General features: G+C 38.1%; 1 protein-coding gene across 1 annotated transcript in view; it reads left to right on the top strand.

The window, feature by feature from the left end:
• LOC105225452 (retinal homeobox protein Rx) overlaps positions 1-27,675 on the top strand; it is a 58,369-nt gene that overhangs the window by 14,514 nt on the left and 16,180 nt on the right. Inside the window, exons 3-4 of the mRNA XM_029549863.2 lie at positions 4,232-5,626; positions 5,958-6,124. Coding sequence (XP_029405723.2) covers positions 4,232-5,626; positions 5,958-6,124 — 1,562 coding nt within the window. The remainder of the gene's footprint in view (positions 1-4,231; positions 5,627-5,957; positions 6,125-27,675) is intronic.

Raw genomic sequence — 27,675 nt, 5'->3', positions numbered from 1 at the left:
ATGATCCACCAAATAACTTTCTAATCACTTCTAATGTTACATTTTCCTATCGAAGCAATATAATCAATCTACAGCGATCATCTCACTTGATCCACATAACACAACAAATAATGCACTTCAATCGCTCGCCAACATTAGCTTCGTTAATTCCCGCTATTTATTTGGGAACACAAACAAATGCCACAAAACAATCGTTAAAATGTCTTACAAATTGACGTTAATCGCGTCAAAATGATGATTCGGCATTTGTTTGCCGGCGGCGGGCAAGACAACTGCTTTGCAACTTCAATTAGACGATTACTTGCAACATGTGGCAACAGCTCTCTGCAATTAGGGCAACTGCAACAGCATCTATCACCTACACACATCTTATTATGAGACCGGAATCGCATCTCGTTTAAAGTATTTTCTTCTCATATTTCTTATAGTTTTTTTTTTTTGCTTTTATCACTGACTTTTCAAAGGAAACGTTTCTGAGTAAATGCCGAAGTCGGCGCTCTTAATTGAAATGCTATTAGGCAGTATTACGAAATGTCATGGTTGTCATGTCGCGGACGGAAGACACGAGTTCGGTCACTTAGATGAGTCGGTCAGCGAAGGAATGACTTTGACATTTGATATTAATATTTATTTTTGTCTGCCATCGGTTATACATATGTCTAGAGAAATAAGCGTTGTATTCTCTAAAAGGTTTCACTGAGAGCAAAGGAAGTCGTAACCTAGATTAAATACAATAAAATAGGACCGGACAAACCAAAAAATACAAAATATATTCATGTTTTTTAATACAAATCTTTTTCATAGCCTTAAAAATATGCTTATTTTGAGCTAATAGTAACAATTGGCCTGAGTTTTAATCAAAGTCATTGTTATGTCAATATGCGACGACCCATTATCATGGTGATAACCCAATAGGTTGAAGACGGGGACTATAAACTACCTGAACGGTCGACAATCATTCGTTCTGTTTCACGGTAAAAAAATTAAATTCAGAAGAATTAAGCAGGAGGTTTGGCAGGGTAGTGTCCTCTCCCCATTGCTATTTAACTTCTACACCAGAGGGAATTTCTATCACCTCGTACGCTTATGAATGCTCGATAATGATGTCGCGCAATGGAATCGATATCAACTGCACAAAAGTAAACAGCTATCTCTCCGATCTTTCTCAGTTCCTCGCCACATGGAACCTAATACTCTTCGCCGTCAATTCCACAGCGAGCATATTCACAAACTGCTCGAAGGAGTACAGACCTTAATATTGCAGTTGATGGCGTAAAACTCCGTTGGTCAATAACCTAAGAGTTTAGGTGTGCCAGTAAAATGCAGACGGAAGCTACAGACATATGAGAACACTGCTCTCCATTACTCTCCTATCGAACATCTGCACAATGAGGCCCGCATGCTCCCACTTATGGAACATAATGAACTCATCTAGTTTCTGCTGGAGTTTTATCGTACGTCGACGTCATGAAACAATCCGCCGACCAGACTTCGGACACAACTAAGTTCCGACAAGCACTGACCGCAGTGGTGCCATAAGCACCGTCACCGACTGCCTTTTCAATACCCAAGACATCTCACGACCTCTCTCTATGGTCCGACCCCGTCGAAGCAGTTCGTTTCCTGTGCCTACCGTTGGATGACCTTGATGACAACTTATCTGAACTTAATGGGGACTATTCATAATGGGAACTATTCATAATGAATTCATAGAAGTCAAAGAAAAGTGTTCGGTTTTGGATCATTTTCGAAGAGCCATTTCCTAGATTGTTGGATAGTTTCGACGTCATATTCATAATATGGTCTCCAGCAACCAGCAGGCAATTTGTTCAGATGGTACCTTGGCCTTCAAGCAGGGGTCCTTCTTCCTAAACTTTTTCGAAGTTATCATACTTAGCGAAAGTGATTCGTTAAATAAGACTGCACAAAACAAGTTCGCGATATTTTCGGTGCACGCTCTTTGCACTCATAAATAACAAATAGATTATCTCAAACTCCAAAACAAAAAATTTACTGACTTCGTTTTCATCCGGACCAGTTTGGTCTGGTATTTTATTTAAATTTCTTTCATGATAATTTTCGGCAGCTCGAAAGGAACTCTCTCAATAACTTTTACGATGGGAAAACAAATGTCTATGAAATTTTCGTGAACTCAATTAAACGGCCATCAACGAGGCCGACTTTCGCGATTTTGGCGAATGCTTGAGGCGATTAATTACATTTCATGCCAGCAATTAACGTAAATAACAAGTCGAAATGAAAGGCTTTCAACTTAAATGAGCAAGTCGTGTGTGTGTGTGTGAGTGAGTGCTTCACTGATTATAGAGAAAAGAAAGTCACATTGGAGAGAGTGTGGAAATCAATCAAAGAATTAATTTACATTTCAACTCAAATTACCGCGTTACAAGCCTGCATACCAACCACTAATGTGCGTTTGGATATGGGGTTTGTGATCGGAAGCAGCAATCCATAATCGCCCCGACTCCGCGCCGAAGCAAAACCGCACCGAAAATTGCATTTAAACACATCAAAATGCAATTACTCAACACAACGTAATTATACATTTTTCAAAACACTAATTGGACTCACAGAACGCTAGCCAAATGGGCACAGCACACTCTGAGCCTCACACACACGGCACTCTCTTTACTCAATCCGCTCGTTACACATATCGTTTGCCTCGGCGCATTTTAATACAATAAGTAGTTCCACGGAAAAATAAATCCATTTTCAAATCGTTGAAGTTCCAGCATTTCACCGACTTGCAAACCCTCAATATACGATACCGTTAGCAAATAAAGTGGTTGTGGTGGTGACAACCTCACTACCTTCCCTCCACATATCATTAACGCCACGGCACCCACACTCACGTGAGCGACGCTCTGCACTGCCCTCTCTCACCTCGTTGACTAACTAGGAGACCCTTTGGCCGCGCTGCAGCAGCTAATGACTTCCTCGCATGTCACAGGATATTTTCCCTTGGCAAATACCGAAGGAGCGTTTGTTCGACTGAGCCGTGCTTCAACCCACTCTCCGATACATGTCTATGTACGAGTATGTGAGCTCTTTGGTATTTCTGGTTAACGGACGCGGTGCTTCTGGGTGAGCATTTAAAATAATGCCGTGTGGCTGAAACAAACGGCATTTAAGAATTTTTATTGCGGCACATTGTAAATATGACGCGACTAATTGAATGCCGTTTATTGCCATGCTCCGGCATGAATATGTGTGAGGCTTTATGAACTTGCAAGTACACCTCCTTTCAACCGTCTGCCGAAGGACTGGTTAATCGCCTGGGTGGCAATACTGATATATGACTTTTTCAACGACTGGTTTGCTCGGTTGCTCAGTCGCCGATTCCGTTACATGTTTACTTAAATGCTAAGTATATATACATAAATTATATATATGTATATGTAAGCATATATATACATATGTATTTGTTGCGCAACATATGATTAGCGGGTTGGTCAAAAGTTACACACATCGGAGGGTAGGTGGTCGGTGGAAAGTGTGGCAAGTAGTCAGGCAATATGGATCTTGAAATGGGATATCTGTGGGAAATGTCCAATTAAAATGTAATTACCAGTTTTACGCTGACTGCTCAGACAAATTGAAATTCGAAGTTATACAAGTGATTAACCTGGATCACATGCGCTTTGAATAATGGCCGATATTATGAGAAACTTAAATTAGTAACGTATGTAGAGGTTATTTGCGCTGTTAGTAACATGTATGAATGTATATTTTAAGTTAAGGATTCTCTTATCAAAAGAGTGCAATGTTTTTTCTGTAAATCAAGCTTCCATCAAGCTGTAAAGAAGAAGAAGATGTAATCCCTTTTGAACTTTAGTACTTCCATGTCGGCCCATATTCCATTCATGCTACGTTATGCTACTTATTGAGCATGTTAGAGTCTAATATCGCTTCGTCCTGGAACCCTTTATAAGTTTATAGTAAAACAGGATATCAGAACCACTTAGAGATCGAACTTACCAGTTTTATTGAAAGTTGACAATGTCAATAACGGAAGCTATTGTACCCCGGACTGCTCAACTAGACCCTTTTATGTAAACTAAGACTCCTTAAGAGCGTCAAATAGGCTAACACATGAACTAACTATTCCGATAAGAGCACCTCCATTCATAGAAAATCTGAAGCTTTTAAGTAGTTTACCAAAAAACAATTAATCCACCCAATCACTCATGCACCTATAACTTCTCATCCACAGCTAATGATGACGCCACCGATTTACGTTGCAACATGTCGCTGGCGCATCTGCGCAATATGGACAATCACATGTCCTCAATGCTGCAACAGTCCACACACAATAAACACGGCGCATTCCCCAACATGCAGTCGCCACCCGCGCACCACCATCAACATGCTGCCGCCTTGCATTTAGGCACACCGCCACCGCCACAACTTCACACCGGCCCACATCACCCGCACCATCAACCGCTCAACTATCACAATGCAATGATGAACTTTCCGCATCAAAACATTAACAACGCCGCTGGTGGCGCCAACAGTCATTTAAACTATCCACCACACGAGTCCGGCAGCACCGACTCGGGCAGCACACGCACCAGTCCGTCCATGAGCAGCGGTGATTATCTCAATTCAATGCATCAAATGGTCGAAGCGAGCCACTTGCAAGCGGCGTTGCATCACCATCATCACCCCTCGCACCCGCATCACAACTCACCGAACGCCGGCCCACCGCCTCCGCCGCCGCCGCCATCACATTACAGTCACCAACAGCATTTGGCCGCTTTGGCAGCACACGCCCAGGCACAAGCGCAGGCACACGCGCAACAGGAGCAAAAATTCGAAAAATTCGCCAAATCATCGTCGTCGGAACCGACATTGGCTAATCAGTCGAACGCCGCCGCCGCTTCGTATTTCAGTCTCGCCAACGGCTCCAGTGCACTTTGCGGCGGCAGCGGTGGCGCTGTGACAGTCGGCGGCAACGCACTCACCAGCAATCATCACAATCTGCTCGATTACGATGAGCATTCCATGTCTTCGCTCTCGGCCAGCGGTGAGATCGACGCAGGCGATGAGGACGACATGAAGGACGGACAGGGCGACATGTCGGGCACGATTGATGTTACATCGCCGCAGTCGCCCGCAGCTCTATCAGCTTCGCCGTCATCGAATTATAACAATGCCGGTGCGTCGGCTGCTTCACTGCAATTTGGTGGATTAAAACGCAAATCCTCCGTTTCCTACTGTGATGACTTGAATGGCGGCGAGGCGAATGAGTCGAAATTAGCCAACGGAAATGCTTTAGAAAATTATGCAATGAAGAGTTTCGAGGGCATACGTGCGCGCACTTTCGAAGAGGTGCAGCAGCAATCATTAAATGGCAATTGTAATGCGTTGGAACAGCAGCAGCAACAACAACAGCAACAGCAGCAACAACTACAACAGCAACAGTTTCAGCAACGTCACATGGACGATTATCGTTTGATCGGCGGCAGCGGGTCCGGCGGCGATGGTCCGGATCGGCTGAATGACGCCGACAGCGTGGTGAATGGCAGCTGTGCATCCAGCGAAGACTTGAATCAGACTAACTCCAGCGAGCAAGGCGAAAAGATAACTTCAGGCAGCGACGATGAAGGTATTAACAGTTTTATCAGTTCTCTAGTTATTATTTTTCGGCGTTTTTGGTTCTACCAAACTAAATTATTACAAAGCTCGTAAAATATTTTCGCAAAAGTAATTCCCTGTTTAAGCTTAGCCATCCCTAACTATGACTCTCTCAGTAATTAAGAAACAGTTTATTGATCGCATACACTCCTGTACTCCTAATTTAGTAAAATGGCTTCCTAAAGAACAGGTTTTAGTGAGCCCAAGCTATCATGACAGTAAATAAAAATATTATTTTTCAACTCTCCATGCTTTCAAAGCTTATTTTAATTATGATGAATTATTTTTATTCAATTCTCCAGCTCAAGATGACAATTGTTCTAAGAAGAAACACCGTCGCAATCGCACAACATTCACAACATATCAACTCCACGAACTGGAACGAGCTTTTGAGAAGTCACACTATCCCGATGTGTACTCACGCGAGGAATTAGCTATGAAGGTCAATTTGCCCGAAGTCAGAGTGCAGGTGAGCTACAATTTATTGGAAAAGAGTTCAGTTTAACTTTTATAAATTCGATATTAAAATTTTACCACATTTTTCATAGTCAAGGTTATAGCATCCCTCTAAGATTGTGTGTATAAAATCAGTAATTAAAACTGGTATTAATCTTCTTCTTGATTTTTGTCCTAACTTTCTCATATCACCATTTATTGTGAACATATTTTCTCACCTAATCTATATAAGCCAAAGGGTGGTTCTTTAATCAAGCAGGTTTCTTCATAACCAAATTCAGGTTTATAGATACCTCAAGGTCGGTCTCATCATTGCTGCAAAAATTCTGAAATGAAGATGAGAGTATTTATTTTTAAAATAACACAGGGTTAAGTCGAGATTTACTATTATAAGTACGTATATGGTTAATATTAAGGGGTTACATGGGTTTCCACGGGTAAAAAACAACATATTTCCAACAATTTTTTTCTCATATAAAAAATTAAATATTTTATCATCTATGTATAGTGAAAGAATACGTGTTTTAGTTCAAACCTTAACTTAGAACTTAGACGAAGGAAAAACTGAAAATTGGAGTTTTGACAGACATTCGAAAAAAAATCCTTCATCCAAGTCTTTAATAATTGTATCTCAAAGACCTGTGTCAAATTTAATGAAGATAGTTTGGGTTATTCTTGAGAAATCTTGCCAACCGACTTCAAAAACATAGTTTAGAGAAAAACGCGTTTAAAGACCGCGCTGGCTCTAGCCTCGAACGCACAAGCTCTCAAGGCTGTATCTCCGAAACTATTACTCGAATCAATTTGAAAATTTAGAATAATATTCTAGAGGTGTTGTAGAGTTTAATAACAAAAGAAAATTCGCTTTTTTGAAATCCGTAAACCCATGTAACCCCTTAAATATTTTAAATACATTTCTGTTACTGATTATTGCATTTTTCGAATATGTAGACTACCTTGTGGATTCATATACACTCCCAAACAGTTGGGTGTAAACCTTAGCCAAATAATTCGTACGCAGTCTCACTTCGTAGGAAATTGGTTAATTTCCGTTTGTAATTCATTTTAACCAAATACAAATAACGAGGCTACATGAAGAACGAGAATAAACATATAGATTTATACTTATATATATATATATATATATATATGAGCCATGCTTATCCAATTAAGTTTTTTGACAGTGATTTATGGAACTTAAAAGCTTTGTAAAAAGTTTGTGGTTAAAAAGACAAGCCGGCTGAGCAATAACTACCGTTTTCCCCAAAATGCAAATATCCACAATACATACATACCTAGAGCCAAATAAAATAACACAAGTAACAACGAATAACGGTAAAAAATATGCAATTCTTATTTAAAATTTATGTCTCAATCGCTTAAGACAGCCAAACGATTGCTGAAGGAGCGCTCGCAGCCAGAGTCGCGGGGAGACCCACAAATTAGGAGTTAAGTTATAACCTCACCTCGGTGAGCAAATAACTCCGTAACCCCGTAACTCATAAGACGCGCCAACTTTTAAGCAAGACAAATATGGGCAATGAGCATACCGAATCCTTGTCGTCGTCGGCGCGATGAACTTGTTTGCGCTTGCCGGGGATTGTGGTAACGTCTACGGTGTCGCCTTCGTTGGTGGTAAATTGCGGCAGAGCCTCATAAATTCCATAGTGTAGAGTGCAACATAAAAAACACGCACGAAAGGCATTTGCCATGTGTTTATGTCTCTCATTTTTTGGGGGAAACAAATAATATCAAATGTATGTATATATATGTGTGTACATGTATGTGTGTGTACTTGTATGCAAAAAAGAATGCTAAACAGAGCTTGCGTGGCAACCCATCGCAGCCCAATAAAAGCAACCATGCAAGGAGTTCATAAGCCGAAAGCTAGTCCTCACTTTGAATGGCAGCCTTGGGAAAGTTTGTTATTGGAAATATTTTGATTTTGATTAAATTATGGTCTTTCTTAACCAGCAGCTTTGACACCATGAAGTTTGACGACAAATTATGTAAGGAAAAATATACTTAAAGTGGTTAAACGTTAGTGAAATCCATAAATATGTTTGAGAATATGCTTTTCTAAGACATGGTTAACTAGATGGATGGACTTAGTTTTCCAATTTCATGTTGAGAAAAGTAGGACTCAAAGAATTTTAGTTTAGAACGTTAGAGATCAGAATACCCCTTGACATTTGTTGGAGTTACCAAAATAAATAACAGCTTCTTGCCATAAATACACATTCCTCCATATTAAGTGAAAAACCAAATAAAAAACAGCTCAGATTCCGACTGTTATGTGAGGATTAAACAGTAGATCTCCTGAATTTAAAAAAGTTTTAAAGCTTAGTCTCCTTTCATTGGAGATAAGATAAATCTTAGACATTGTTCAAACTTAAAAAAAAAATAAATAAAATCAATTTAACTATCGATTTATATTATGATTTTAATTCTTTAAAAAAATATAATCAAAAGATCAAATAATCAAAAAACGGTGGTCCTGGTTGTCGAAATTCCAACCCTCGTTGTAATCAAAAACAAACTAATTATAAAAATCTTCTCTTTCAAAGATGTCGCTATTGGATTAACCTTTACTAAAGAAAAATATCTCAGAAACGCTTAGACATGAAAATAATCTTTTATTAAACACTTGAAATTAAAATTTTCTAAAATCTGAGGCAGGCGCTTGTAGAGGTATTTACCAACCTTCAAATAAATCGGTTAAGTGGAAATAGAAGCGATTTCGAGAAAACGCGTTTAAAGTTTTACCGATCCAGTTACCGCCACACTAAACGAGATATAATTATGGAAAAAAATTTGAAAAAATCGGAAATCTCGAAAATACTTTTAGCGCGACATTTTTGAATATCTAAACTATCGAATTATGAAAACATCGATTTTTTTAAAATACTTGACTAAAACACCACCGTAGCGACCTCTGCCACACCATTGCCGTGCGACTTGGTTTTATACAATGCCGAATTACTCGTCATCGAGTATTTTACCTTATTTTTTTTTGTACAACACTACTCTGCCGTTCTTGCACTATTATTTTGAGGTTAATCGGAAGCTGAAAGCAATCCCAAAACCAAGCAGTGCCTCTGACTATTAGATCATGTTGGGAGATTAAAGAATGACTGTATCTATTACCTAACTGGCAATAATTGGTGGTCTAACCTTTTTAGTAGGCCACAGAGTTGCTTAGACTATCCTAACAGTAAACGAAATATACTAAAATGCTTTTCGAAATAACTCTTCTGAGCTTTCTTTAAAGCGTTTTTATCTTTTCAATCATTTTTTTGTTCTCAAGTAACAGGCTTCATTTTTAAAATAAGGTTCCAATGGAAAAATGTTCGATATATTTCATGAAAATACCGAATCCTTGTCGTCAAAACGATGGGAAATTCTTCGAAACATAAAAACTCGTTTTGGCAGCAAGAAAAAAGGAAAAGAAACAGAAAAAGATTTGCTGTGAAATATAGCTTTTTCGTCGCATAATGTTTTATCAAAATATTGCAATAGAAAATTGTATCTAATAAATGCATTGTTCTCGCCAAAAAAGTTGTTTTAAATTCAATTTGCTTGTAATATATTTTAAAACCGACGCCTAAGGACATTTTTCGACATTTGTTTGTATATACAAATTATTTATTTTCGTTATAGTTTTTATATTAATCGAAAAGGCCTCAGGACCGCCGCCAGCCAACCCGCGCAGAGACTATCAAATTTCGTGATTTGACAAATCATTTTTATTGACTAAACATTACACCAACAACAACCACAGGACGTAAATAAAAATTGTCACCACACCAACACAACACTCGCTTCAATAAAAATGTCGTCTCACTTTGCTCGCTCAAAGTTGTTCGCCCCACACACGCTCAGTTCATGCCACACAAAGTGGCAAACAGCCACAGACAAATACGGTTGGGTCACATACATATATATGAATAAATGTATACACCACGTAAGTTGGTGAATTTTCAGCCACTTTGCGCCCCACACTTCTTATGAGCGCGAGCACCTTTCTCCCCGAAGTCAAAGCAAGCGCTGAATTACTGTGACTATAAGACAGAATCGTAGAATGGAATTGCAATGTTATAACTGCGTTTGGGGTTCGTGACAGGTGGGAGGGGCACTTGTCGGTCGTAAAAGGGGTTCGCCGCGCTGCAAATTGTGACTGCGAGCATTTTTCGTCGTGAATTGAAATTTCATTTGAAATTTCATCACGTGCACAATTGGTTTATCAGCAGTTATAGATGGCGCTTTATGGCGTTCGTCCCCTATGTGTCACTTTGTCAAATTGACACGAATTCAAATTGTGTCAAATACCAAGATGCGCCGCCGCACAACCCTTCCCAGTACCACAAGGGAGCGGGTTGCAGCCCTCCCTGCGTTGTTTGGGCAAACTTGTAAAATACTCAAATCATTTTGCGGTTAAATGGAGGGCAACAACATGCGAGCATTTGCGGAGCCTAGCAGCGACCGGTAGAGTGGTGGGGCGAGTCAACGGAAGCGGTCTCGTGTCGTTTAGGTATTTTGCTTGCATTTGCCTGGTTAAATTGCTTCGGTTTAGTGGTTTGTGGGCTCACATTGCTGGTTTAGATGGAAATTTGTTTTGATTAAGTTTCGTTTTGCCGCTGCCCTCCCCAGCCGAGCTGCTGCCCTTGTTATGCATCGCTCACTTCCTTTTTTCGAAATCTAATGGAAAACTTTTATGTGCTTACAATAATATTCGTTTCGTTTTCGAAATCACATTCACATTTTCATATGTTTGCTTCAAACTTTATTGGAATCGTTCTTGTTGCTCTTTCTCTTGCTGTTGCTGTTGCTATTGTTGTTGTTGGCTTATAACTATTTGTTTTTATTTATTTATTTGGTTGCAATTGAGTGCGGCTGATTGTCGTTCCGTTAGTTGGTTTATTCGCTCCGTAATAGAATTGTTAAATGTTAGTTTAAAAAGTTTGATTGGGTTTTTTGTTGCGGGAAATTGCATTTCAATGAGTTGTTAGTATCCTTTTGCCTTTTCACATTGACAATAGTTTGTAATCTAAATTTAAATGGCCACATTTTATGTGTCATTGTAAGAATTCCGAGAATGTTAATATATTTCCTTCAACATGCATTCGCATACATACATATACTTAACTGTTAATAAAATCGCTATGATATAGCATTGAGATATTATCTCATACCTTGGGAGAAGATTGATCAAGGCATTTTAAGGTATGTGTCGGGATTTCGTCCTACCATAATGTATAAGGGTCTTAGAACGGTTAAAGCGATTGAATTAGAGCAATTTGAGGATAAAAAAGATATTTCTTCTTCCAATTCTAAAACTTTTTTCAGAATTCTAAAACAGGTCGAAAATTTGTATAACAAAACTTGAAAGCATTGACGATAGCGGTTACTCTCATGTATAAATTCTACCCGATGACTTTGCTGTTACTTTCACACTTAACATTTGAAAGAACCGCAGATAGCGGATATCAGCTGTCTCACAAACTGACCTATTTAACTCAAGTCCTTGTATGGAACACTTTTTATTAGACAAGATATCTTCACGAAATTTGCCGTAAATAATTATCTATGACATTAGCGGGACAATTCGTCAATCTCTGCAGTGGTAAGAAATGGCATGGTTAAACTCTTCTTCTCCCTCTCTCATTGTAGTAATTTCTTCGGCAATTCCGTTAGCTATGTACCTCGATGATCAAAATTGACCCAGATTGATTCATTTAAACTGTGCCCGAATCGACAAAATTTTTTCTCTAGATTGGTACGGCGTACATATTTTTAGTCAATTACCGAACAACAAATTTGCTTGAATTTTCGTATTTCTAAAGGAATTCGCGTAGGAAATATCATTGAAAATATTGTAAAAGTGTTTTAGAGAGCCCACTTTATCACGAATTCTCGTATTTGAGTTACACGAGTGAAGGTTGTGAAGTCTTCGAATACTTTCCCCATGCGAGTCGTCCATCCACCTCTGTTAATGAGTATGAGAGATAGCAGAGGATCTCAATGTATCTTATGAATTGGCTCAATAGATTTTCGACGCTTTCGTTTTTTGCAGTCCGGTTGTGGACTCCACCCGAAATGATTTATTAACGACCAGGTCGGTCATTAACAACAACTGATGATCAACACGTCAATAAAATAAAGGAGCTGGTACTTGTGAATCGACGATTAACAATCAGATACCTTAGTGGCATCTTTGGAATATCAGAAGAATCAGTGGAAACCTTTGAGGCAAAGGTGAGCCGAAGCAGAAAATATTCACGTCAAAGCAGGTTAAAATCAAGGTGATGATGACAGCTTCTTGAATTATGGAGTGATGCACTCCGAATTTCTTTCGACCGGCGACACAGTCAACAAGTAACACTGATTGAGTGTTATGCGTCGTTTGCGCGCAGCTTTTTGTAAAAAGAGTACGGAATTATAGGTCCAACTCTTAGTTTTAGCACCACGATAATGAGGCTAACTGCACTGATTCCTCGCGAGTTTTTCGCCAAATTTTCAACCAATATCGTGCAATAACCACCGTGCCACCCCAGATTTAGCTCCGTCTGACTCCTTATTCAACAAACTCAAATGACCGTTCCGGGGAAACTATCTTGAGTCAATTGAATACGTTAAACGTAAATTGCTAAGCGCATTGAAGTCTATTCCAGAAATTGACTTTAACAACTGTTTCTAGGATTGGAACAAATGTATTGGGGCTAAATGGGACAACTTTGACGGTGACGGCATTGATTTTGAAGAATAAAATAAGAATTTAACATTATCAACAAAGTCTTAGTTTTTTTGCTTATAGTATATATGAGAGCCCAGTTCAACAGTACTTTAAGTTCCTTTAGAAATATAAACAATACAATTGTTATAACTATTACGAATTTATATTGTAAATTTATGCAGATTACCCATCCCAAAGCCCGGAAAAATAATTCAAGCTCCTACACTTAAACACAAACTTTTACATATGTATGTATGTATGTATGTTTATGCATATGTGTATGTATGCCTGCCTGAGCAGTTATGGAAAATTATTCAATGAGTATAGAATTACAAAAATTTGCTTATCGCAATCTTTACGATTACTTTTGTTGATTTCTAAATGCGGCGGATATAAAATTTCGACAAACACAGGTAACGGTAACGGAAAAAATTGTACAAATCACAATAATTTATTGGTATGTAAATGAGAGCACAAAATGGTGATCGCTGAATGGGTATTAGGAAAAATAAAAGTCAAATCGAGTAATAAATGTTGGCATGAGATTGACATATACGAGTGCACTTTGGGCCACAAACGCACACACTTGCACGCCGATATACAAGCATACACCTCACAGTATATGTATGTATGAACGTACGAGCTAATTTATTGTAGAATGAATATGTGAAATTGGCTGCGCTGGCGTGACATGTGCAACACGCCACACATTATGTATCAAACTGTACATACATATGTACACACTCACATGTATGTGTGTATTTTAGTTGGTAGCCCAAATATTGCGCCGCCACCAACAACAACAACTGCAGAAGGCAATCAATATAACAACGCAAAGGACAACCGAAAAGCAACAAAATGAAATCGAATCAGTAAACAAATAAAAAAAAAACTCCAATAAAGCGAACGAAATAAAAAATAAATAAATATACGAATAAATAAAAATAACAATAACGGCACGAGAAATTGTATAAAATAGCGAAAAGCAATAGCGAATGCAATAAAAATCCATTTTATTTGTTAGTGAAATGCCATTTTTATTTGTTTTCGGCATTTTAACGAGATGGATACCTGAGCGAGCGCCCAACAAACACCAACCAGTAGACTTACATACATGTGAGACTGCATACATACATATTTACTCATATATATGAGCAAGTGACTGCATCCTTGAACAAAATTGATTGCCAGTCTGCATGTGAGCAGATGTGTGTGGCGGCGGATTGTGGGACATTGAAGGTGACGTATGTATGGGCTGGCGGTTTAGGCGCTTCAGCGTCTTGCCACCTTCTTTCAACTAGATTCTATCATATGTACATATACTACATACATATATACACACATACATCCACATGTTCAACATTTTTTATGAAGTAAGCATATTTGTGGCGGCTCATTGGCAAAGTGGGCGGCACACAATTTTTATTTGACAGTTTTATGCTCTGATTAAATCATTTTGCTTAGCACTGTAATTGATAGTTCCTGTGCGGTTATTGGTTGTCATTACTCTGCTTCATATTTATTCGCAATAAAATGTGCCTCTGCAAACAAAGTTAAGAAAATTTGTTTAACATTAATTTATCATTACACACGCACAACTTATCATCATGTTACAAGTGAAATTGAAATAGAAAAGCTTTGTCTTGGTTTTTCTTATTTTTAGTTCGCTTTTGTGCGCATTCATTTATTAAACATTTCGTAAATTGCACTTTGCGGTAACAATCGGTGACAGGCAGACGCCTGCTGGCAGTTATATACATACATACATTTGTATGTACATAATTATATATTTAAGTAAATTTATTTCATAGAAATCTTAAAATTAGTTTCCTTTTAATTTGTTCTATTTTTCATATTTTGCTCTACTACTGAATTTCAAAAATGTCTGCTTTTTCGTTGCCGAAAATGTTCCTGTGGCCGGAAACTCAGATCAAATCTAGGTGAAGTTATACTGGAATTAGTCATGGTCGACGACAAGGCCACAACATTGTTGCTTTATGTATCTTCTCGAAGTAATTCAATAAACTTTGCAGGTCTTCCGCTTGGAAAATGCTAGCCGAGTTCGGTAAACGGATAGAGAGAGAAATGTTCAGATCATACGCCCGTGCTTAATCCGCAGTCCGTTTTGGACCCGTCGGTATAGACTGAGTCGGTATCTTCTTCCCCTATAAGGCCCCTTCTCTATTCTCGTCTAGAGGGTATCCTCACCTAGAAGTGTCTATTGAAATCCAGGATTTGGAGAATTTAGCCTGATTTATTGACGTTTACACTGAATTGCTTTAGGATATCATTATGTCCATGTCCAGAACATGCTGCTATTTTGTGAGTATAGATGTCTATGGTAGTTGAAACAGAATCATATTAAGCGCGTCAGTCGGATATGACTTGATTCCACCAGTAACATCTGCACTTACTGCTCTTTGTATTCCATTTAATTTTCTGATGGTGCATTGTTTCTTTAGCGCTGGCCACCATACCAGTGGTCCATATGTAAGTATAGGTCTAATGACAGCCCAATACATCCACTTTATTATACTAGGTAGTAGGCTATATAGGCTTTTTTAATCTTTTTTTTACTATATTTATTTTCCAGGATGTATAATGATTAGTCATTTTCGCCTTTTCGTCTGTATATCTCCCAGTTTTTGAGATATCGACCTATCATTTTTCACAAATTCCTTTCTTCCTCAAAAACGGCCGAAACGAACTACCGGAATAGAGAATATTGAATATAGCTGCCATACAAACTGCCTGATCAAAACCACGATTTTATACTAGAACAAATACATACACATGTGTAGAGTATTAGAACCTCGGTCAGTGTCCAGTTCTTGAAACAAATTGTTCAGCGAACTAAAACCCTAAAACTCTGTCTATATTAAATTATAAGTTCAGAAATGGATGTTTTTCCCATTGCCATATGCAAAAGAACAATAAATTCATAAACTAAAATCACTACAAACCGACGAAAGTGTGCTCTAGCAATATTTACTAACTGTTTATGGTAGCTATTTTATATGTACGTATTCCCCATTAATCGCTTGTACTCGTATATACATATGTAAGTACATTTCTCCTATATATGTATGTATATGCACATACATATATACATATGAACACTCACTTGTGCACAACTGACTTCCGCTTTCACAAATCGCTCGCTTCGAACTCGCTGCTTTCTATTCAACACTTTCTAACGCGATTCGATACAGTCAATCAATCTTTTGTTGCGGCCTTTTGGTTTTGTATTAATTAACTGTAATTATCTAGTTTTTCCAATGCGTTAAGCTTTAATTAACCCTTTTCTTCACACAATTGTAGCCATAAAACAAAGCACACACACATACTAAATAAACAAACTTACATACATGTATGACACACATTTGTCGGCAAATAGCTTTCTTGCAACACAACATGCTGCCGAACTCCCACATTAACTGTCTGTGGCTAATTCGGCGTGTGATTGCATCTTCAAGAAGCTCCAAACCAACTCCGTGCAACCGCAGTTTAGCTACGACAGTCACAACACTCAGCTGCAAGAGGAAGTACACTTGTTCACCCCTTTCCTTTTTGCTTGTCCTTCTATTATTTATTACATTCACTTTTCTTTTTTGCTATTCATCTCAATCAGCGCAAATTCTCTTACGTTTTCCTCGTGAAAGCTTTCGAAGCAATCGGTTCGGAGTTCATTTTCTCCATTGCCACGCTTTTACTCGCTCTCATTTTCAGCATGCGGCTTCAGATGAGCGTCGTAAAAAAGTTTCATTTATTATATGCTTGTCATCTGTGGCTGAACTATTTATTTTTCTTCATCACCCTCTCGGCAGCCTTCAGTTCTCAGCTCGACATCGCATGTGTTTATGGTCACACCATAAAATGATTGGATTATCTTTGGCAGAGGCAAGTAACAAAAAATTGTGCTCGACGTTCCGCTTAATTATGACCGAAAGACACTTCGTAAACGTCAATCAGCCAAATCCATTGCTTAATATGAAAATTAATGCTTTAGACTCGCTATCGAAGCAATTGATAGATTTTGAGATTAATTTTATTTCGAGAGAGATAGAGAACTTGAAACTATCTCTCAGCAAGAGCTGAGTTTTGAAATCGAGACTTTTCTTTAGCAAATATTTTAAACTGTACGGATACAATTTATATATGTATATAGTACAGTTAAAATTTGTATTATATATTACCATATTTTATATAATTGTAATATATATTCCGCCAATAAATAATATGTCTTCTAACTTGCCCGAAATGACCACAAGCCAACAATTCTCTTGGGTATACTCAGCTAACAGGTCTCCTGCTAAAGCATTCACAAACATAGCAGCAATCATTCTTACTGAAATGTGTTCGTATGATTCCCGTGGGGTCACGGACCAAGTTTTCCTAACAATATGTTCTGTTAACGGAATTACTTAATGGGGGACGGTCAGCCCAAAGCAAATGGTGTGATGAAATTGGTTATAAATAGCCACTTGATGATTCAATAAACACAATGAAAGCGATAATTTGGAATTCTAGTGGGAAACTCGTGTCCACTGATTAGAAAATGAAATCAGTTGAGTGCATGAAGTGGTCGTGTGAGAACATAATTGCCGAGCGTGATGGATATTAGTTATTCAAAATCAATTCGGTTAATGACTTCAGGGTATTGATACGCCATTTTGTGCGGTATAAATGATTTGTTTAGCTAACCAATGTTGAAATTATAAAATTATTTTGTTCAGTAATAGAATTAAAATAATATATTGGGCGCTCGGCTTACAAACGGAATCTCACTTTGTCCTTCAAGTAAATTGATTCTTTTTGGTTCTTTCGTTAAAGTTTTCTGCTTAAGTTCTCAAGATTTGGTAGTTCAATGTGAAAAATTGAGATCTATTCATATAGTTTTCCCTTCCAAGTATACTCGTATGGTAGATAGTGTGCACAAATCTTAAACCCGTGTTTTTGTATTTTGAGGTTATTTCTCAACTATTTTACTGGTTAGTTTTTAACTAATATTTACTTCAGTAAAATATAGTAAAGACTCGACCGAATATTTTATTGCCATCCGAAAAATTTAGGATCTGAAATACCGTTTGAGCGGTTACATGGGTTTCTTCGGCTAAAAAGCAACCTTTTTCCAACAATTTTTTCACATATAAAAATTAAATATTTTATTAAAGTTTTTTATTGTTAAAGTTTTTTATCATACATTATTAACAAAGAAATTCTGAATTTTTGGAAACAAATATTTTAAACTCGACCATTTTGACGCCGTTTTCCCGCTAGCGCTCGGAAAAAAGATGCGCCCGCATTGGCAAGATAACTCCTTAGACGATGATGAAAAGAGAAAAAATATGTGGTTTAGTTAAAATCTTAACTTAGAACTTGGACGAAGGAAAAAACAACTTAAATTTGGATTTTTGACATTTTTTTTTTAATAGTTGAAGAAACTTGAAAAAAATTCTTCGTCTAAGTCTTAAAAAATTTTGAGATACAAAGACATGTGTAAAATTTCATGAAGATCGGTTGAGTAGTTCTCGAGAAATCTTGCCAACCGACTTCAAAAACAGAGTTTCGAGAAACCCGCGTTCAAAGACAACGCACTTAGCCTAGCTAGCCTGTAGGGCACAACTTCTCAAGGCTGTATCTCCGAAAATATTACTCGGATTGACTTGAAAATTTAGGGCAATATTCTAGAGGGGTTTCAATTTTTTGAAATCTGTAAAAAAAATTAATAAAAATATTTTTAACAACGTTATCTACTGTTGTAGCTTAAAAAATGTTCTATGTATTTTTTCCCCTACACATGAAGCTCCACTAGCATAATGACACGTTGGAAACCCTGTAGATACATACATATGTATATGTATATGTAATTGATCAGCATGACGACCTGACTCTTTTTTTCTCCCTAAGAAACAACTCATTTATAAAAACCGCCGATATGAACTCCACAGCATGTATCAGCAGAAATCGTTAAAAAACATGAGGAGAATTCTCAAATGGGTTTTTAAGTAATCTTCATAAAATTGTTAGCATTAAGAACTTTATGCGTCTAGGAAACTTATAGAAATCTGATAAGATTAGATTGCAACAAATTCTTTTAGATGCTCTAAAACACCTTCAGCTTCATAGCTGGTATATGATTCAAGACAGTTCATTTGGACTACAAATCATAAAACTAAAAAAGCTTCAAAATATTTAACTACCAGGGCGTTTTTTAAAATGAGAGTCTCTATAATTTTTGTAATCTAAAAAAGTATTAAATTTATATATGGTTCTCTTTTTCGTGGACGCTGTTAACAAACCGAAAATCACATCGATACTCTTCCTGAACAAATACATCTCTAAATCTAATTAAGTTTGTGCAATCAATCACGTGTCTACACCATGTAAATTCTTCAGCTAAGCGCATGTGTACCTAAATAACGGTTTCAAATTTCACATGAGCCTGTTCCGCCTTCTTCATCATCTGCTTCAATGCGAGACAAGCTGTTCCTTAAAACATACATACATACATACAAATGTACATATGTATATATGTACTTAAACACATACATACATAATAATATTCTTACAGCAAAGGCAGACAATAATAATAATAAGTAAATAATGCGCACACAAACAAAAATCTCAATAATCGAACTGTCAATTTAAATCAATCCAAGCTTAAGTTGTCAAAAATCGAACAGGAAAATACAAAGCTTGGGAATATCGGTGACGCGTCAAACACACGCAAACACACGCATGCATATTTTCAATTAAAGGTAAAATAATTTTACATTTACAGAAGTACTTAAATGCAAGCCAATGTATTTATGAATGTGTGTGTGTGCAGCATATTTCTGAGAATGTTTGCGTGCATATATGGAAAATGTCACTGCAACAAGAATATTGCCACAAATCTGCTTGTTATTAAACATTTGTTGTGACACAGAGCGAAAGGATGACTGCATCAACGAATAGTCGTGTTGTTGCTGTTGCACGCTTAGAGAGCGCACGCACTAATTATGACAAGCAAAGCCGATTACGGCACCGATCGGAATGTTTTGAGTGGAGCTAAATGGCTAAGCGGGTTATAAACGCAACAACAACAACGAGCACAATTAAAGAGCGCGTAGAAGCCGACAGTAATGAGCGGGCAGCCAAAATGTAAATTTTATGGAAACTTTGACGCATTAGCTTAATTATTATATGGCATTACACATGTATGTACGTATGTATTTAGGTAGAGTATGCCACGAAGAGGCCACCATAAAAGGTAAATCGTGTTTGCGCCCCACACCGCTAGGCTTACATTTCCGCTTTCAATTAATTGCTCCCGCAACTTTTCCGCATTTCTTTGCCGCCATGCGTTTGGCGAACAAATATTTTTTATCGTTTTGAATAATTTCTGAAAGCTGCCAATATCCACGAACACAAAAGCTTGCTTAATTGATCGCCTGGCTGTTATTAGCGGCGAAATTGCCGTGTGCCGCGAGAATTATGATGTGCTAATTAATCACTTCCCAATTTTCGGTGACTTAATTTAGCCGAGCATTACTCAAAGGCCAACTTTAGCACACGCTTAGACTAGAACTAGCTATAAAATGCTCATAAATCATAAAAAACAACTAACAACTTCTATGTGTGACTTGTTTATCTGTATGTGTGTATGTATATTTGGTGCGTGCCCCATGAATTTTCCGCTTTGCACGCAAAATAATTAAAACATCAACTAAAACGTCAAAACAGGATGGAATTTTAATTTATGCTGCAGCCCCCTTCCTTCACTCACCTTGTCCGCCTGCGCACCAACTACTCGCCCGTGCGATGGCAATGCGAGGACGTGAGTGAAGTGAGGCAAGTGGAAGTATACACACAATGTTGCACTAACTCATTTTGTCATAACAAATTATGCATAATCAGCTGGCAAGTGAGCTGCCAAGCTCGTTAGTGTGCTGTGGGGTGGCTCACCAGCCACGACTGGATTCTTAATTCACCTGTGAGCGCTTTAACAACTCCATCAATTAGCTGTTAGTTGGCGTTTTATTTTTCTTTTGTTTATTGTTGCCTTTGCATGCGTGTGAGACAAGGAAGCGAAGTGAAACAAGCAAGTGGCCTTGATGCCATGCCATTACCCACATACCTCCGTTATTTACGTGGCTTTAATTAGGTCCTAGCTGATTTAGCTGTAAAAGTCTGGCTTAGGTGCGTTGCATGCCCCATTATTCGATTGAATTAATTGAAAGCTAAAACTAAAACAAAAGGGGTTAATTTGTTGACACTACAGGTGTACGGGAAACTAGGTGAAAGACCTTAAAAAGAAAATTACTACAAATAGTTACGTAGTTACGATATAAGAATTGTTTTTTTTTTTATAATCTTGGATTTCGCCTCGTTTCGAATATGATCGTTCGGTAGAAGTAAACCTTTTACCTCGCTCGGTTTCTTTAGCCACAACTACCTTCAAGCAATGGCTTATGATGCTAATGATGATGATTAGTAACAAAATCTATTCTTCTCGGCTAATCTACAATTTTTATGTTTCCAGAGCAGAGTTGAATCATTAGAAAAATAAAATATGTAACCCTTTCAGGATCTTTTTTTTTAAGGAGATTTCTAATAAGAAACTCCGATGAACATTTTTTTAATTCAAGATGGATGTTAGAGGGCTCTATTAGGCTTGTCATCGCCAAAGATCAAGTCCAGCAGAGTAAAGAAGGAGAAGGAAGACTTTAAACTCAGGACAACACGACTTATCCCTAATTTGTGCTCCCGGTCATAGGAACACTTTCGTTAACGAAACAGTAGACGATTAGCTTAGTCTGGAGCCTCTCTATACGAATTCGAGGCAGAGACAATACCGTGTTCGCTAGGAACGATCAGTAATGAGCTTTATACGAAAACAAATAGCGCAAAATACAGCAGATGGAAACTTTAACCAAATACAGGATACCGAAACAGATACGGACAAGCCAAAAACGAGACACTGACTACATAGGTCCAGGAAAAGTATATACATACATAATTACAGCTACCATAACGGGACATTGACCATTTGGAGAACATGCGTTGAAAATAGGTAAGCTCTATAATAGCACTACTCTAGCTGCAAACTAGAAGGAAGCAAGGAAACGGTTCTCCATTTTCTCTGGGAGTGTCCAGCTTTATCGCAAATCAGACATCAAAGTTTTGGAGTCCATCAGATACCAAACGTTGAATATCTATGTACAAAAACAAAACTGAAATAAGCAGTTTCATTGAGGTCTCCAAATAGTGTATCGTAATGGCGCTCCCATCGCTAATTGAGCCGAAAGGGCAGAACTTTTACTCACCTTCCTTTTTCTTCTTTATACTACTATGTTGATGTCGTCGTATATCTCATACACCTCGAAAGCGGTATTCGCCGTGGCCATTGCGGAAAGGACCATAAATTGTCTGCAGAACCTTTCTTTCGAAAACTCGTAACGCCGACTCATCAGTTGTTGTCATCGTCCATTCCTCTGCGCCATATAATAGAGGATGGTGAGTGACTTGTAGAAGGTCTTTGTTTGTCGAGAGGAGACTTTACTTCACAATTGCGTACTCAATCCAAAGGTGCACCTGTTGGCAAGAGTTATTCTACGTTGGATTTCGTTTTTGTTGGGTTTAAGCTAGTTCTAAGATAAGCAAATTATCTACGACTTCGAAGCTATGACTCTCAACAGTGAATGGGAGCCAACTCGAGAGTGCGACGACTATTTCTTTGATGGCAGGAGATATTTCGTCTTGTCCTCATTTACTACCAGAGAATGTTTTACTTCAAAACGCAAAACGGAAGTAAGTAGTTTCATTTAAGCACCAAATGGTTTGAACACCGTAATGGAACGTAATATGAGGATATAAGGTCCTATGATAGTGTATCAAAATGGCGCTCTCAGCACTAATTGAGCCCAAAAGGAAGAACTTTTACTTACCTATCTACCTTGAAAACAAAACTTTGTCAATCCTAGCTCTAATCAGTTATAACAAAAGCTAAACAAAAAAGAAAAAATGTTGACTTCGGTTGCACCTCACAGGTACATTTCTTATGGCATAAAGAGAATAAAACTATTTGTACCTTGATTGTGATCTGTCAAGTTTTATGGCAGTTATATACGTATGTTATAGTCAAGATCAATATTTTCGGTGATTATAGTGTTACCTTGATATAATTCGTGACTTTGAATGATCAGTTTGTATGACTGCTATATTCTGCGAAATATCAGGTCGATATCTCGAAAGTTAAGAGAAAGACTAACAGACAGACAAGGCGAAATCGTCTCAGTAATAAAACTGTATATTTTTTCCATAAACTTTTAATACAACAAAAATCAATTGAAATTCCAAGATTGACTATTTACACTACCACCCCCGGCTCAGAAGTACCATAGTGCCATTAACGTGTCAGGTGTTCATACACCGCCCCACAAAGCAAGTGTCAACGAAGAAGAAGAGGTGTTTCATAATGCATTCTATTCAATATTTAAACAAACAACACAAGCTTGTAAATACCTATTAGTTACGAGTAATTTGAAAAAAAAAAATATTTTTTATGACTCGCATCTACTTTCAACCCCAACTCACTTGCCTCAAAAGGTGTCCTTCCACCAGCTACTCACACATTTCCTCGACTGCATTCGCCCTCAGAGGTTGCTTTTATAAAATTATGAATATTATTCAATTTGAGCGCTTAAATGCGTCATAATGAGTTGCACATCTGTTGTTGTCGCACATAAATATGTTGCACACATGCATACGCACACTGTTGCATGGACGAGTGTACATACATATGTATTTTTTGTGTTGTTATAATGTTGTTACATTGTAACTGTATGAATCGTTGTTGACATTGTTGTTGTAGCAACCGTTTCACAAAGAAAAAAAATAAACGGTATTTATGTTGAATGTTAAATGTTTTGAAGTGTGGCAGAAGTCAAAAATCGCTCGACCGTTGTTTTGGCAACAAAAGCGAAGTCATCGGAATTGCATTATGAAGAGCACTTGTAGATTTAGCCAGTGTTGCTGTTGTTGTTTTCATTTCTTCTTTGTTGTTCGCTCATATTTCGTGTCAGATGTCAAGTGGGTGGTGCCTCACTCTGATTTTTCGATTTTTTTTTTGTTCTCCCGTTTGTTTTTGTTAATGTTGCGCATAACGAGAAAATTGTTAAAAGATTCAAAATTGAATTAAGCAACAAATTGGATTTGTTCTCTGATTTTGAAAACGATTACTAGTGACATGAAACAAGGGTGTTTTATCGGTGGTTATTTGTATCAAATATGAGATGAATTCATATTTTGGAATAACTTTGCAAAGATAGAATTTTTTCGTTTCGAATAGTTTTCGGTGGAGTTTGACAATCAAATTTAATTCGAAAACCTTCTCATGGATGTATTTTAATGATATGATGCTGTCACAACTTATTTTTAAAATACTGTTTCAAATAAAGAAGAAACCTACTAAAAGTACGGAGAGTACTGATCATCTTTACATACGGAAACATGTGGTCTAATTTTTATAGGAGTGTGGAAGTTTTGAGGTTAGTCTTTATAAATAATTTAATGAACATAAATATATCCACTTTCTGTGAAGTATTTCACAATAATACCATCTGATCAAATTTGACCCGGACTAGTCCTTGTAAACTGATCTCCATACATCAAGTAGTATGTTTTGGCAGCGAAAAGTGTGTCAGTGGATTTTTACCCTATAAAAAAGGACAACGATTTAGCTTGAAAATTTTAGTTGACAATGCCATGATGTCCATGGAAAATGTTGCAAAAGTCTTTTGGGGAGGCTACTTTATCACGAACACCAGTATTCAGGAAATGTCGTGAAGCCTTCAAAACGTCTAACTACTTTTGTTAAGATAATACCATCGAAAAAGGTAAAAAGTAGTGCTTAAAAATATTTCTGTTGACATCAAAGAGATAGTACAAGATCTTAACATCTCTTAACGAATGACCCAATATATTTTGGTTAATGTTTTGGGTATGAAACGTATCAAAGCCTAACCGACGCCAAAAGATCTCAGTCCTTTTCAAAACTGCCGTCGAGCAGATGTCGCTAAAGAGATGCGGAGTCTGAGGACCCTGAGGACCTACATTTATCAAACACAAAGTTACTGGTGACACGTGAATTTTGAATGTGATGTCGAAACTCTCCAACAATCTTGCGAATGGTGCTCAAAAAATAACCCGAAAAAACACTTAAAAGTTGGTCAAAAATTAAAGTGATCCTCTTCATTCTCTTCAATTTCTAATTTTCACCAAGAACTCATTCGACAGGGTCAAACGGTCACTTAGGAATACCACTTAGCCGTTTTAAGGCGTCTGCGTGAAGCAAATCGTTGTAAAAGACCAGATTCGAAGACTGGAATTCATGGATTTTTTATCTTGATAATCACGTCACTACATCCAAGCATGATTTGGACTGACTTTTTGGCCAAACACGAAACGAGAGCCATCCCTCAGTCAGCGTATCAACTAGATTTGACTTTCTGTGACTTTTTCATTTGTCAAAACTGAAATATCGTACTGTTTTCGAATCCAAATATGGCAAGGATATATCCTAAATCAGTAACTTTGCGAAGTAAGTTTTTAAGCTTAGAAACAAGAAAAGTCCTTCAATAATTTATATTCTGAGCTGAGCGAAGCTGAAGTAAACCAGAAGTAAAATCTCAAACAAGTATTATTCTACAAGAATTTAATACGCCTTCCAAGCACTTATTCCCAACTCTTACTTTTAATGCCAAATTAGTCTAGCCTATAGGGAAATAATGCAGAACACGCCACAATTACCCCACATTATAGCGCTCAGCTATAAACTGAATAATAGAGCAACTCCGCCTCCTGCCAAACTCGACTTGAGCAACAAAGCCCCTTCGCTAGGGCTCCTTCGTCTAAGTCTGCCTCATTTTATCCTTACAATTGCCTACATTTTGTGCGCACCGACAACCGACAACCGTAATCGAAGGTCAAATTCGTGTCGCAATTAATTAAAACGCAATACGCGCAATAAGCCGACGCGGCGGCCACAAAAGAAAAGCTTTACAATTGAACGCCCGCCAAACGGAGCGTTCCGCCGAGAGAACAAGTTACGGCGGCGGTGGCGGCATCTTCAGTACTTTGTAGCGGCAACAAGTCCTTTTCAGAAGTTTTTTCCGCCTACCTTGTCGGCATGCCACAATGGCATCCAATTACAGCCGCGTCCCGCGCCCTTCACATTCGTTCGCGTTTCCATTCACCGAGCTGCGTGCTCCACTTCTTTGCGGTTGTTTCTCATCCTTTTGTTCGGTGATAACTTGCAGCGCTTTGTGTCCTGTGCGCGTTTATGCGTTGAACAAATAGCGACTTGTTGTTGGTGGCGGCCGTGGCGGTGGCTGGCGTTGCTGGTGGTGGTTTCCAGTTGCATACTTAGCGTAAAATTACCCACTTCGCAGAAGCTACTAACACACTGCTTTTTGTCGATGATGTTCCTTGTTTGAAGGCGCGTGTATGTGTGAGTGAACGTGTGTGTGTGCCGCCTTGAGCTTTGCTGCGTGCGTCCGTAATTGAAGTTGTGAAGTGTGCGCCTCTAACTGGGCCAGCGCCTTGCAATGCATGTCGTGTATATGTGTGTGTGTGTGTGAGTGACAATCATCGTTGATCATTTGACAGTTCTGGGCCCCGAGCATTTGTTTTTCTACTTTGCAAGGTAATGAAATGAAGTTGAGCGGAATTGAGACGCGACACGTGATGTGGATTTGTATGCTCACGCTTGGAATGTCAATTCGAGTTATTCGAAACAATTCTTCTAAGCTACTTTACGAGCGATAGACGGCACAGTTGCCTTTTTCTGATTGCCACTTACGATCTATTGGACTGTGGAGACTAATTTCCAAATATTAATTCGATGTACACTTTAGTCCGCTGTTGGTGCACCTGGGCAGCTCCCGCCTAACCTCGTGAATATGTCTGTTTTTTGTTTTATTCAAACATATTTACATGCAACAAACACACACGCTTCATTGCCAGTGTCTTCATTTGCTATGCAGAAATCCACCTTGAACTGTCAACACATTTCACCGTAGAAATCAAAAAATAATATCATAAATCACTTCATCCCCCATGCAAGGGATCACGCCGAAACATAACCTCACTTGACATATGCAACAATAAAAGAAACAACAAAGCCATTAGAAACGCTAAGAGCAAACATACGAGACACACACACAGCCATGCATGTCTGCATACACCGTTACATAACAGCATAATCGTAACGGAAGGGTCCGCAGTTGCGTGCGGTAGCGTGAAGTCGAAACTCTCGAGTGGGAAACTTTTCCGTCAGGCCAAACAAAGCAGGCCGGCAAACAAAGTATATAGACGGGAGTCTCAATGCCAACCCCCAGCAACAGTCAATTTGTGTGGTTTTCTCGAACCGTCTGTGTGTTTGTTGTTCATGCATGAATATGAAGCGCACAATTCGCAATAAAATTATGTTTTTTCGGTAGATTACACACGAAATTACATTTGACAGATGAAATTAATGCACTCACAAATAAATATCATTGAATTATGGCCGAAAAAAACAACAAGAAAAAAAAACAAATCTATTTAATATGTGCGGAAATAATCGACATAAATTCTTTATGCAAAACTAATTCCGCCTAATGATGATGTTTACGTCGAGTTTGTGTTTTATGCTTTTTGGTAATCGCTTTTGAGAGTCGTGTAATCGTAGGTTTCAGCGTCACATTGGTAATAATTTATAATTAAGCCCATTGTCTCGAAAGTTTTGATATCGAAGTGTGATTTCATATGAAATGATGTTCCTAAGATTTTGAATTTCATAGATT

This window comes from Bactrocera dorsalis, chromosome 3 (assembly GCF_023373825.1).
Source record: "Bactrocera dorsalis isolate Fly_Bdor chromosome 3, ASM2337382v1, whole genome shotgun sequence".
Lineage (NCBI taxonomy): Eukaryota > Metazoa > Arthropoda > Insecta > Diptera > Tephritidae > Bactrocera > Bactrocera dorsalis.
This window is presented reverse-complemented; position numbering and strand designations above follow the sequence as displayed.